Source organism: Rhinolophus ferrumequinum, chromosome 17, assembly GCF_004115265.2.
Source record: "Rhinolophus ferrumequinum isolate MPI-CBG mRhiFer1 chromosome 17, mRhiFer1_v1.p, whole genome shotgun sequence".
In the NCBI taxonomy this organism is placed as follows: domain Eukaryota; kingdom Metazoa; phylum Chordata; class Mammalia; order Chiroptera; family Rhinolophidae; genus Rhinolophus; species Rhinolophus ferrumequinum.
Genome location: NC_046300.1, coordinates 9,389,553 through 9,403,655, shown reverse-complemented (window position 1 = coordinate 9,403,655; position 14,103 = coordinate 9,389,553). Strand labels below are relative to the sequence as shown.

Below are 14,103 nucleotides of genomic sequence, written 5' to 3'. Positions count from 1 at the left end.
GTGGCGTGCGTCTCCGCCCAACCCCACGCTCTGAGACATCCCGTTAGTCCTAGTGGGAGTATTTACACCTCGGGAACAGCACATGCCACAAACCAGGCCTTCCCCTACCCCCACCCCACCTTAAAGGCTGATTGTTAAACATTCGCTGGCACCGCGCTGCCCCCACCATTGGCACAAACATCTAGTATCTTTCCTATTGGTGCCTCGGAGAAGCCCTCTGTGATTGCTTACTCGGGTAAATTGTAAATCCACACACCTCTGTGTTAAAAATTAACAGCCATTCAAAATGAGGAGGCAGCTCGGGTTTGAAGATGATTTGTGAGGCCACCCGGCACATTTCTTTTGCATCTGTGACTAAGTCCTGTCGTCGTTTACGCCCTCGGTGTTCCTGAAACATCACCCTGCCTTCCTGCCTGCCCTCCTGTCTGGGGGCGGGGGGAGGGAGGCGTGAGCAGAACCGAGCGTGGCCAACGCGGGTCAAAGTTCCTCCTGCTGGCGGAGGACGCTCCAGGAGCGTGAGGATTGCGAAGGCAGGTTAACCAACTCCAGAGGTGCCAAGACACCGGCTGGAGGTAACTCAGGACAGGCAGGGTGGAAGGCAGCGCCTCTCTTGCTATCCACGCATGCCCACCTTTCTACATTGGACATACTAATGACACCCCTGCAACCTCTCAGGGCTGTGAAGAAGATTCAATGAGCTCATGCACATATACTGCAGAGGCCAGCGCCTGGCACATAGTAGGTGCTCATCGAAAGAAGGAGACGTCGGTATGAGCAGTTAGCAGAGGGGCAGTTCCCAGAACGGTTGTTAGCTAGGACACGGAGCACCGCTCCATCGTGGGCAGCTGTTTCTCTTTCACAGACCAGCAAACTGAGGACTGGAAAAGAGAAGCAATGTGGTTCCACAGGGGTGAGGCTCCTCCCTTTCCCGCTGCTCTGGGGGTAGGAAACCGGCCCCTCTCAGCCCATAGTCTGTGGCAGCTCCTCCTGGGCTGTCTGCCCACCTCATTCAAGGGCTCTCTCTTGGATCTTGTGCTTGCCCTTGGCTCCCACCCCAGCCAGGTCTCCCCTGGAGAGGACTGGAAAGCGCCCACGTACCGACGCCGCTGAGGTAGGGGCTGATGGTCCTCCAGGCACCGATGCTGCCCTGGCGCATGCGCTGCCCGACCGCCAGTTCCAGGTACAGGAGCGGCATTCCCTCCACGATAAGCATGATGACATACGGCACCAGGAAGCTCCCTGTGGGCGTCCAGACACAGCAGCCAGCCATCAGCAATGTGCTGTCCTCTGTAACCCACCAACCTCCCTACAAACGTCCTCCCGTCCATCCATCCTCCCTTCCTTCCTTCAGTCTTTCCATCCATCCTTTCAGCTTTCCATCCACCCATCCTCTTAGCTTTCCCATCATCCTCCATCTTTCTGCCTTCACACTCTTCCACCTTTCCACACATCCATCTTTCTGTGATTCCTCTCACCCATCTATCATCCATCATCCATCCATCCATCCATCCATCCATCCATCCATCCATCATCCATCCATCCATCCACCATCCATCCATCATCCATCCATCCACCCATCCACCAATCCTTCTATCCTTTTATCTTTCTACTCATCCATCCATCTCTTCATCCATCCATCTACAGATGACGTACAGCCATGAATGTCAGTTAAAAATCTTTAAATACTTCCATTCTGAGTGGTGAATAACTCCTGTCCCAAACTCTTTGCCCTTCTTAATGCCACAGCTGCCTCAGGCCCTCTGCCAGAAATCCCCATTCCACTCTTTTTTATAGCAACTAATGGTTAATCAGAGCCAGGACCTCTGAGTTGTTAAATATTTTGAACATCACTCCTGAATCCATCCATGCAGCTGCCCACCTCCACACACTGGCTTTGGGCTTTTGTAGCCCCGATGGTGCCCTGCAAAGAGCTGGTCTCCTAAACAACTGTTTTCACTCAGCACTTCCTATGGGCCAGGCCCTGAGCTGGGTGTGGGATGGATGGGGAATTAGCAGCCCTGCTCCATGACCTTGAGTGATCACCTGGGCAGAAGAATTTCAGCTGCCTTATCCTGGGCCACAGAAAACTCCCTCAGGCCTCATATCATCAGAGATGAGGTAGGGGCTTGCTGTGTATGTGTGGGGAGGCAAGGGGGTCCCCAATAGACAGAGCCTCAGCTACCACCTTCTTTTAGGAGCATCTCTATGTGTATCTGTTTTATACAGTGACCTTCAGTCTAAAATTTCATTTTAATAAAATTAATTCACACCAATTTTAAACCCACTGGTTTCCAAGGAGCCATCTGCAGACAAGTGCCCTTGGTGATAGTGGGGAGACAGGGATGTGAATGGAGCTACGGACGCCCTCCCACTGCCCGGCACTAGGACAGAGGCAGGCAGCCTGCTGCAGGGGGCGGGGGGGGACACCACGACTGCCACTGCCACCACCACCCCACCTCCAGATGGCTGGCCCACTGCTTAGCCTGTCGGTCCTGCCCCTTCCTTCTCTGCAGCCCCTCAGCCATTCCTCCTCCAGCTCCTGGCTCCTTGGCTGTGAACGAACCTGAAGAATGGCCCAGTGGGAAAAGAGAGCAGGACTTCTGAATCAAATAAAAACCCTGTCACTACAGCTACAGGGATTACAGAAGGAACTGGCTTTGAAAGTGTGGCGGTAAATAACGAAATACATATATGTTTACCTAAGCATCTGATATTTACACAAACGCCTCCAATGGGCGGACATGCTATCCTCTAACCAACAGGACCGCCTAAGCCCTCTCCTGCACACCACGTACCTTTGCATCACCCCGTAAGTAGCTGCACAACATTCCACTAGGAAAATGAGCTCAGAATTCATTTCATCAGTCCTTGGACACTGAGGCTGTTGCCAGTTTTCTGAGCTCCTAAATCAAGCTGTGGGACAAACCCTGGTCCACGTGTGGTTATTTTCCTCGGGACAGAAATCCCAGAAGTAGAATGGCGGGAACACAACCAGGCAGAGCCCCCATGGGTTCTCCTACCACAGAGAGAAGGGGGAGAGCGGGGAACACACCACCAGACCTCGGTATTCCCCATGTCATCTGCTCACGTGGGGGCCTGGAACAAATCCAGCCCTTTCAGTTCTGGACCCTGAAGACGCTGCCAGGCCCTGCTCCCTTCCTGCCCTGCATAAAGGTGTTTTACTACCTCACCAGGTTCCTCTCCATAGCAAGGAGTCTGAGAGGCCGTCAGGGGGTCCCACCCAGAATACGTCTGACAATAAAGGTCATGTAGACAACTTGCTTAGAGCAACATTCAATCTCTCAGTGGTTATAAGATAAGCTCATTTTCACCCAAGGTGTTAAACAGTAACCACATGAGGCCTGGCAGGGTCCACGAAAGGCTTTTCTCTTTGACAGGGCCTGCCTTATGCCCACTGCCCGTGGGAGGCCAGAAGTCCCAGGCCTGGTGCCCAGGTGGGAGCGTGGGGCCCTGTAGCCCTGCCCATTGGTAGTTTCTATTACCCCTCCCACTCACCGCCCCCAACCATCCAAACACACACAATCCTTGTGCAGAAAAAAAAAAAAAAAAACAAGACTCTCAACCCATAGCTCAAATTTTATACAAAAACGAAAACAAAAAAACCCATTCAAAACGGATGTTAGGTACAACTCAAAACGATCAAACTTCTAGAAAGAAACACAGGAGAAAAATCTTTCTGACCTTAGGTTAGGCAAAGATTTTTAGACACAACATCAAAAGCATTACCCGTGAGTGAAAATACTGAAAAATTGGACTTCCTTTTAAAATTCTGCTCAGTGAAAGACACTGCTAGGAGAATAAAAAGACAAGCTGAAGATTGGGAGAAAATATTTGCAAAACACATATCTGATAAAAATTTTGTATCTAGGATATATAAAGGACTCTCAAAACTCAATAATGAGAAAACAAAGAACCCACTGCAAAACAATTTATTAAAAAATTGAACTGACATTTTACTGAAGAAAATATATGACTGGCAAATGAACACATGAAAAGATGCTTAGCATTATGTGAGAGAATGTCCTGGAAAATGCAAATTCAGACCATAATGAGATGCCACCACACAACTATCAGATTGGCTAAAAAAAGAAAGGCTGACAGTACCCGTGCTGACAAAGATTTGGAGAACCCCTATCCATCGCTGGTGGAAATGTAAAATGGTACAGCCTCTCTGGAAAGCAGTTTGGCAGCTTCTTATGAGGTTAAGCATCCACTTACTCTACGACCCAGCAATTACAGCCCTAGGTATTTACTCCAGAGAAATGAAAACTTACATTCACACAAAAACCTATACACGGATGTTGACAGCAGCTCTATGCAGAGTTGTCAAAAACTGGAAACAACCTAACCATCCTTCACTGGGTGAAAGGATAATAAATGCTGGTACATCCACACAATGGAAAATTACTCACCCATAAAAAGAAACAACATGAGAGAAGTGAAAGATGCCAGAATCAAAAGGCTACACCCTGTGGGACTCCATGTATATGACAGCCTGGAAAAGGCAATACTACAGGGACAGAAAGCAGATCTGTGGCTGCTGGGAGTTGGGAGTGTGGAGGGGTGGGCCACAGGAGCATAACTGTGGTGGGGTTAACACAACTGCATGCGTTTGCCAGCACTCATAGAACTGGACACCCAAAAAGTGAATTTTTCTGCATGTCAGTATATCTCAATACACAAAAAATATGTTTTACGATCAGTTTTGAAAACAAGTCCACTAACCAACCCTCTTCCAACAGAACTGTTCCCCAGCCTCCCTTTATGTAAAATTCCGACACGGACTCTCCATGAGGAGACCCTGGCATCAGAGCGCGGTGATCGCATGTATCTGGATGGGGTGGACTGTGGGAGATTAAACACAGCCACATTCTCGCAGCTGCTCCAGGACAGGTGGAGTCCATCTCCTCACCTGGGAATGTGGGCTGGCCTTGGACTTGCTTTGTGTAACAAGATGTGGGGGAAACAATGCCATGGTGGTTCCAGAGCCCAGGCCTCAGGACACCGCGCAACTTTGCCTTCATCTCTTGGAAGGCGGCCCTGAAACCTTGTACAGAAGCTGGTCCAGGCTGCCTGTGACAGAGAGGCCACATGGAGGAGAACCAAGAGCACTGCCAGCTCAGCACCAGCTGCCAACGTGTGAAGGACCTTCCAGTCCGGCCGACCTGCCAGCGAATGCCGCCACACGAGCCAGACCCGATCAAACCAGTACAGAAATGCACAGCCCACCCACAGAACTGTGAGCAATAACTATTTCTTGTTTCAGCCACTACCTTTTTTTTTTTTTTTTTTTTTGCTTCTCAGTGCTTTAGTGTGTATTTCCTAAAAACAAGGACATTCTCTCACATAATTCCAATGCAATGAGCAAAATCAACAAATTAACCCTAATACAGGATTTTATCTACAAACCTTCCTGGAATTTTACCAATTATCCCACTGGTGTCCTTTATTCTGGTCTCAGAGCCAGCTTACAATCACGCATGGTACCTCTGTCACCTCTTGTCAGTCTCCTTTAATTTGGGACAGCTCTTCAGTCTTTCCTTGTCTTACATGACCTTGACATGTGGGAGAGTACGAGCCAGTTATTTTGTGGAATGTCCCTCATTTTGGGTCTTGGCAAGGACACTGAAGCGATCAGAGGCACGTGATGTTGATCTGCCCCCTTCCTGGCCATGTTCACTTTGCTCATTTGGTTAAGGTGGCGTCTGCAAGGTTTCTCCTCTGAAAGTTCCTGTTTCCCTCTTTGAAATGACTGATGATCTTGGAGAGAGATAGTTTGAGACGGGGTCACCTTCCCATCTCTCCTTGGACCTTTGCCCACTAGTTTTCACATCCATTGATGATTCTTGCCCAAAACAATGATTACTGTGTTCGTTGGCAGACGATTTTCTAATTCCATCATTCTTTCTAAATCCTTAGGCTTTAGAGTGCTCTGTCATGCAGAAATAGATGGCAGAGGCACCCATCCAGCCCCATGTGGCAGTCTGCATTGCCCTGGGTGCGTGGGATGTTTATAGTCACAGATTTATTCAGAGGATGTAAAGCCAGCTCTTAGCCTGGTTAATTCTTACTTTTCACCACCTCCCCAGCACCCGCCATCACCTCTTGACTGCAGTCTCCTCCATGCTCGTCTTCTTGAGTCCACTCTGCAGCTGTCCCCCTGACAATTTATTCTCAGATCATGTCACTCTCTGCCTCCCTCACCTTCTACCCTCCCACCTGGTCAAAACCCTCTTTGGCTTCTCTTTACAACTAGAATGACATCACACGCCCTCCGTGGCCTCTGAGGATTGAGGAACAGGGCTCCTGTCTTCCTCTCCAAGCTGCTCGCCTCTCTCACGCCATCAAAGTCACATGATCCTTCCTGCGGGTCGGGCCTCTACACGCTTGCCCTTGCTGTTCTCTGCCTGGACCGCTTTCTCCCTTCTTTCCATTCTCCACCAAACCCGGCTTCCTCAGAGTGCCCTGCCTGGTCTGCCTTAGTGAAGATAGCCCCCATGCCAGAGCGCCCTTCTAGCTTCTTACCCTGCTGGTTTTCCTTTGGAACAGTTATCCATGTGAAATTATGCTGCAATTTACTTGTCTGTTTGGTGTCTGTCTCCCCCACCATGGACCCTCTTGCTCCCTGGTCTGTTGAGAGTAGTGAATATTTGTTGAACGCAGGAAGGAATCACTCAGGTCTCACTGGACCTTCCATATACATCACTTCCTTCAGGAACCTCTCCAGAGCACCCAAAACTAAGTTGGGGTCCTCCTCTCTGGTCTCTAGTCTCACAGTCTTACAGCCCCTGCTCACTGAGTGTCTACTGCTCTGCCCACCCTCACTTCCCTGAACAGTTCGTTCCTAAGGGCAGAGATGGGGTCTGCCTGGCTCATGCTTGAATCTCCAGCTCTTAATGCAGGGCCCAGCACAGAGTGTTTGTTGAGTGACTTTCTGATGGTGAATGGTTTGACAGTGGTGGTTCGTGAGGCTATTACCAGGGAGAGATGACAGAGAGGTCTGGTAAAGGTCATCATATTGCTAAAAACAATGTGTTTTAAAAAACTTCATATAAAATGACTTTGAACTCTGACTTTACTTTGTGTCTGTATTGAGTAAGACGTACATTGGGCAAGTCTATATCAGCCCGCACCTCCCTCAGAAAGAAGGATTGGACCTCCAGTAACTGCAGATCAACATAGAAGGAGCACTCTGAGGTATCAGAGCAAATGCCTTCCTCTGAAATAGGTTTTCTGTGAGAAGCAGAAGGAATTTGTAGAAAGTGTCTAGTACATGATCTCTAAGAGTTCAGAGCACACTGTGTTTATAGAACAGCATCAGGCAAGATGAAGATAGGGCAGTTTAAGAAGAAAAACAGTTAAATGAAGATGAAAAAAATACAATGGTTAATTTAAAGCCAGTGGAGGCAATAAGTGAAAATATATATGTACAACTTTGAGAAATTATCCCGCAGCCTAGAGGAAAAGGGTAAAGAAGTAAAATTATAAGAGAAGACATGAGGCATGGACAGCAAATCTAAGAATTTTCTACCTGTAATAAGAACTAAGGAGGAGAGAACACTGCATATACACAGCAGTTAGAACATACGAGTCTCACAGTAACAGAGACTATAAGACATTCCCTGGGTGCATCACTGAGAGGGCTCACTAGTCCTGGATAAAAGTCATGAAAATCTGTTTAACACCTAGACATAGAGCTCACAAATTTAAGCTAACATTTTCATACAATATCATGTAAACTTATAGAATATCTTATATAGGATACCTAAGAACTAATAAAAAAATAAGTCTGGCTGCAGAATTCTCCTTTGCAAAACTAAAAATCTGAAAAATTTTCACAGAACAGAATAACATCTATAGCGTTTTGAGTAAAAATGATTGTGGCTCATTCATGTGGGATATAAAGGAAAGATATCCTCAGACATGCTTAAAACATAAACCACGTATGAGTATTCCTGAAAGAATTACTTTCTTTGAACTGTAGCCAATTAGTGTTGGATTACAATAAAGAACTTCAACTTGGAGTTATGTTATAAAAGAACTAATTCATCGTAAATAAACTACATAGGATTAATTCTAAAAATAATGTTGTTAATATCATTGTAAAATAACCAAAATGAAAAATGTAATTCTTGAATGTGAAGACATGTAATATTAGAAGTGAAATAGTCTTTACTACGTGTCTGAAATATTGGAAGGTAAATGGGAATGAGGAAAGGAGTAAGAAATAAAAGTGTGCTACAGTTTTCAACTTTCATAGGTGATATCAATAGATAACATTTCATGCTTGATACTGATAACTAGAGCAAACAAGTACATTTTTATTTAAAAATTTAAATTAACTACTAGTAGACTGAAAATAGGATTTATACCTTCAAAATCACTGGAAGGAAAAAAGCAAAGGGAATACACTTCATATAGTAAAAGATCAAAATAAAACCCAACAACAACTACAAGAAGGAAACAGCAAAGCAGTACAAACATCGTGAAAAATAACAGCAAACATGACAAGACAATACATACAAATGGAACAAATTCTTCCACTAAAAGATAATAATCATTTGGGTTATAATAGGGTAAAACTGTAAATGACTTAAAGTTCCACATTGGAGAATGAGTAAATAAGTTATGTTATATCGTAAAGGGAATATTATAGAGTTAAGTTCATATTTTCAAATAATAGCAAATGACCTTGCAACTGATAATAGGTTAAGTAAAAAAATAGCAAGACACTAAATTACATATAAAAGATGGTTCTAATTTTTTAAAGCAAAAAATGTGTTAACAATCATGATTCCTGGGTTCTGGAATTTGGGGTGATTTTGTATTTCATTTCTTTGTTGTATTTTTTAATTTGTATTTCCCTATTTTCTACCATGAAGATGTATTACATTTATAATCCCAAAACACACACAAATATATTATTCTAGAGCGTGCTGCTACTTATTTTCCTAATTATCATTGCTAGTACCTTATCTGTTTTCTACATTCAAGAATCTCACCAGAAGAGAAATTCCTCCTGTATGAACTTGACCTCTGCAAGTTCTCGCATCTTGCTCTATCTCTCTGAGACCCACAAAGAGACAAATCAGTCAGCCACTTTCAGGAGAAGGTGTACTCAGGCTTCCCAACTGCTCTCCTCCCTCCACTTATATACCGTTGTCCTCTACAAAGCTCAGTCCTAGGCTGGGTGCTGGCCTGAAGGGATAGGCCTCTTGTGGTGTGCTGGGGCTGGCTCACACTAGCTCACAAGAGCTACCTCTGCACATCTCTTCCCAACCACATCCCAAGACATGACTTGGCTAGTCTGTGGTGGGAGTATTTACACCATGGTAATCACCAAATGCTACAAATTAGGTTCTGCACCTCCAGCAAAAGCCAGTTGTTCAACACTTACCAGCACCCCACTGCCTGTTTCCTAGCAGCTGGTGGCCTGGGAGAGGGGCTTCCTCCTAAGCGTGGTCCATGGACCAGCAGCTTTGATCAGCATCATTTAGGAGCTTCTCAGAAATGTAGAATCCTGCCCTCAGAATCTCTGGGGGTGGGACCCAGCAGTTTACTAAGACCCTAAGCACCAGAGAGGAGCAGAAGGGACTTTGCGGCCGGAGGATCATTGTCCTACTTCATAGTCAGATGTCCTTTGATTTTCCCTTCTTTATGGTTTAAATATCACATAAAGAAAATTTAGGAGGAAAAAACACCACATTTCCACCAGCCACAGAAATGTTCTCATTTCTCCATGTTTCTTCCATGATTTGAGACATGCTTATATGAAACTCAGTCGTTGGCACATTTATTTTCTACACATTAGTACATTAGCACATTTGTGTCCCGATTTCTTCCTGAACGACTTAGATTTTGATGTGATGGCCAAGACCTGATGGCTTTTTCAAGAAGAGATTTTGTGCCGTTTCTTCAGCTGCCTTTTCCCCGCGTAGTGCCAGCATGCTGGACAGAGGTGGTTGGTACTTGGAATGTAATCTGCAGAATTAACATTCCTCGTACTGGGCCTGGCCCGAGAGCGGGAAGGAACCAAGCCTCCCTGATCACCAGCAGAGCCCCACGGAAAGCAGCACAAGCCCCTAATCCGTTTTATTCTGGGAAATATTTTGGCACAGCTTGGCTCTGCAGTTTATCAACAAGCTCTTTGTTGGCGGGGAGTGGGAGGGTCACAGCTCTGTTTAGAAGGAAGTCACACACCCCTCCGGAGCCTTTTATGATGTGGTTGGTTTATCCTTCAGCTTTAGGTAAAGAGTGGATCTGTAAACTCCCTGGGTTTGGAGGAACATTAATCACTTATTAATAGGCGACACTACTGGCAGCGAAAGGCTCAGGAAAATCATCGGCTTTCCCCCGTCATGTACCCTGCGACTTTTCAAAACAGACCTGGCTCATTCATCCAACAAATATTTATTGGCGCCTCCTCTGACCTTGCCACTTCACTAAGGTTGGGCTCGTGGGATAGAGAGAAACTCTGGAACAACGTGCTGTCCTTCTGACCAGGTGTTCACTTGGCCAGACAGGTAGTGGAGACAGTGAGCGAGAGCAACTGAGGAACAATATCATTTGGCCTGGGCTTGAGGGAGGAGTGGGAATGCCGCAGGCTAACAACAGCTTCCCAGGGGAGGGTCCCAACCACCCAACCAATATCCATCATCCATCCATCCATCCATCCATCCATCCATCCATCCATCCATCCATGGTATCCCCAGGGTTCATTCATTTGTCAACCATCATCCATTCATCTCTCTAACCACCTACCAGTCTAAGTATACTCTGTACCAGGCACAAGATTTCTTTCCTTTTCCTGGATCCTGAAGGTCTCGTGGTTCCCCCAGCAACTCCTTATACCTATTCTACTTCAGAACTACGCCATCCTACCAGTGTCCACCTGCAGACTATTCAGGTGACGGTGTTGTTAGAAACAAGGATTGAAATAGTCACATGACAGCAAGGCGCACCTGGCCTGATGTTTGGGAAAGAATAAATACATGTATCACCAGTAGGTGTGCTGAACATGGAATGACAAGGAAATCTCATCCTGACAAACAATTATTTCAAAAGGCAGTTATGAAACTGTTAGAGCATATGGCAACATATGCCCTTCATGTAATTATGATGTATTTGTGCCCTTAACATTAAAAAAAAAAAAAAAGACTCAGAATTAGGAATTCACTACTTAAAAAAAAACCTATGGATTAACCTTTTCGTCAAGTTTTTTTTTTTTTTTTTTTTTTGAGCTAGTGGGTGTAAAGGGAGGGGGGAACAGTGTTTTAGGTCTTAGTCTTCTGAAATGGGTTAAATTTTGTAAATACTTTCATCTAATATCTTTCATTGTCCTCTACGGTGAAAACACCATTCATACTACTCATGTATATGAAAGACCTCTCTCTCTCTCTCTCTCTCTCTCTCTCTCTCACACACACACACACACACACACACACACACTACAAGGTAAGCAAAAATCACCCAGAGATAACTATTGCTAACGCTTTGGTGTATATCTTTTCATTCTCTTGTCTCTGTATATTTTAAAACATAATTGAGATCTCCCATTTTATACAGTGCGTTGACACTGACTTTCCCTCCCTCCATTTAATGTATAAAATGAGAAAATACATAAAATTTTTTGAAAACACCATCTTAATGGCTGCACAGAGCACCAGAGCATGGATGCTCCATATTTATGAATCAATCCCCTTTAGTTGAGGGCTTAGGAAGTTTCCAATGTTTTGCTCTCATTAAAAGGACGGCATACAGACCATCCTTCTATCGTCTACCTTCTGTCAGAACTCTCATTATTTCCTTTAGGTAGAACTCTAGAAATGGAATAAGTGGGAAAATACTTCTTTTAATGCTGAGACTTCAATCCCTATTGCCACATTGCCTTCCAAAAAGGCACTTGGTCTTCAGCGAGACTGTTTGGTATGTCACAGGTGTCCCCAGGGCTCTGAATGTTAAGGGAATGTAGTGTGTGTTGCTGACTATCTAGTGAGCGTGCTGTGATGCTTCAGAGGGAAAATTTGTTTAAAAAAAAAAAAGCATAAATAGAATGATTTGCCTTCCTGCCTTCTGTGGTTTAAACCCAAACCAATCTTTATATATATATATATACATATATAAAAAAAATCTAAAGAAATAGCTCAAGATCCTTCTATCCTGAGTTTCAAATCGTGCTGCCAGGAATATAAGTTTCTGATCGGAAAGCAGCATAACGAGTTTCTGTTGAACGAGACAATTTCCTGCTCAATGTTGACACAAGCATAAGGATTACTCGCTAGAAGTCAGACCACTGCCACCTCTCCTCCCAAGGGAGGAAAATAGTGTCCCTTGTGCCTCTTAGTGAGGCCGCCTGGCCAACAAGGGTGTGGTGGGAGGCTTGGACGCCCCTGAAATGGGGTTGGGGGTTGCAGAGAGCTCTGGAGGGCGGCTTTGGATAAGAGCTCCGGCCGTGGCCTGGGATGCCCTGGGTCCGATTCCCGGCTCTGTAACTCTCCGAGCCTCAGTTTACTGGTCTAGAATATGGGACCAATCCCAGCGCGCACACCCAGGCACGTCAGGACTGAATGGCATTCGGCCCGGAGAGCCGACGATGGGCGCAGACGCGCCGCCCGGGCGCCCGCACTCACCTCCGCCGAACATCTGGCACAGGTAGGGGAAGCGCCACACATTGCCCAGGCCCACGGCGTACGAGATGCAGGCGAACACGAACTGCAGCGGGTTGGCCCACAGCGGCCGCGCTTTCTCCATGGCCCCGGAGCTCGCGCGCTCGCTTCCCGCTGCGGCGCCTGCTCCGCTGTTTCGGTGCCCGGCAGCCAGGCGCGCCGTCCCGCCCCGGCTCGGCCTGGGGGTGGCCCCGCACCTTCGCCGCGCCCGCTCGCCTGCTTTTTAATTGCTAATCTCATTAACGGCGCGCCCGTCGGAGGGGCGAGGCTGGTAAATGGATGACGGCGAGCCCCACCCCGCCTGGCAGCTGCGGCCCGGAAGGCGCCCGAGATTGCGGGGTACAGGGCGGCGCCAGGGTCCTTCCAGCACCACGTCGGGGCCTGCGTGCCGGTGAGCTGTGGAGTTCCTTGCAGTGGTCGGGCTCCTTTAACCCATCATTTATTGAGTGCCTACTGTGTGTCAGGCTTTGTCTGGAGATAGGGCTGTGAACAACACAAACACCGTCAACCTTCCTGGAGCTGACATTGTAGTAGAGGGACACACTAAAGAATTGCACTGGATAAAACGTCCCATTTTCAGCTATTTTTGACCCACGGAATGGACAATTTCGTACGGTTCATCGTAGTCCAAACATAAGACCGTGAGATGCATGAAAGGCAAGTAAGGCAAAGCAAAGGGGTTAGCAGTTGCAGGGGTGGCCTGGGTAGTCAGGGAGGGCATCCCAGAGGAGGAGACATGACATTTGCTCAGAGACAGGAAGCAAACTAGGGACCCCCGTCCCCATGCAGAGGAAGAGTGATTCAGGCAGCCCGGTTTCAGTCTATCGACTCAGCAGATGGGCTCTGTGTGCCTACTGTGTGCAGGGCAGGGAGTCTGACTCTGTAATGCCCCATGAGGCCAGGAATCGGGTTTTGAACAATTGCTGTGGGGGACTCTACTGCTCAGGCCATTCTAAGGGCCAGACATTCTGATTCATTAGGCTTGGTTTGGGGCCTAAGAAATCTCATATTTCTACCAGTCTTGCAAAGTGACTTGGTTCAAGGTGGTCACTAAACTGGCGCTGTGGAGTAATGCAGGATCTGGCTTTGAATTTCAGCTTTTCCACTGACTTAGCTGTGTGATGTTGGACAAGTCACTTAACCTCTCTGAGCCTCTGTTTCCTCATCTGTAATGGGAACAAACATTTCACCCTTCCCAAGGGCTCATGTGAGAATTAATTGATAGCTCACTACATGGCACATAGTAAGTGCTCAGTAAAGACGCCATTATTATAAGTCCCCAATAGATTGAATGAATGCATGGGTAACACACTAAGTAAGTTAATAATGATGACACACTTTGAGCAGTGCCTGGTACATAGTAAGAGCTAAGAAAATGCTTGGTAAGTAATTAAATAAAATTTGAAAGAAACAAAGC

At 46.5% G+C, this 14,103-nt stretch overlaps 1 protein-coding gene across 1 annotated transcript in view; it reads right to left on the bottom strand.

Moving 5' to 3' along the window:
- The window catches only part of SLC6A20 (solute carrier family 6 member 20), a 34,517-nt gene extending 21,638 nt beyond the window's left edge, over window positions 1–12,879 (bottom strand). Inside the window, exons 1-2 of the mRNA XM_033133078.1 lie at window positions 12,651–12,879; window positions 1,099–1,239 (exon numbers count right to left, since the gene is read on the bottom strand). Coding sequence (XP_032988969.1) covers window positions 1,099–1,239; window positions 12,651–12,771 — 262 coding nt within the window. The 5' untranslated portion in view covers window positions 12,772–12,879. The remainder of the gene's footprint in view (window positions 1–1,098; window positions 1,240–12,650) is intronic.
- Between the last annotated feature and the right edge of the window lie 1,224 nt (window positions 12,880–14,103).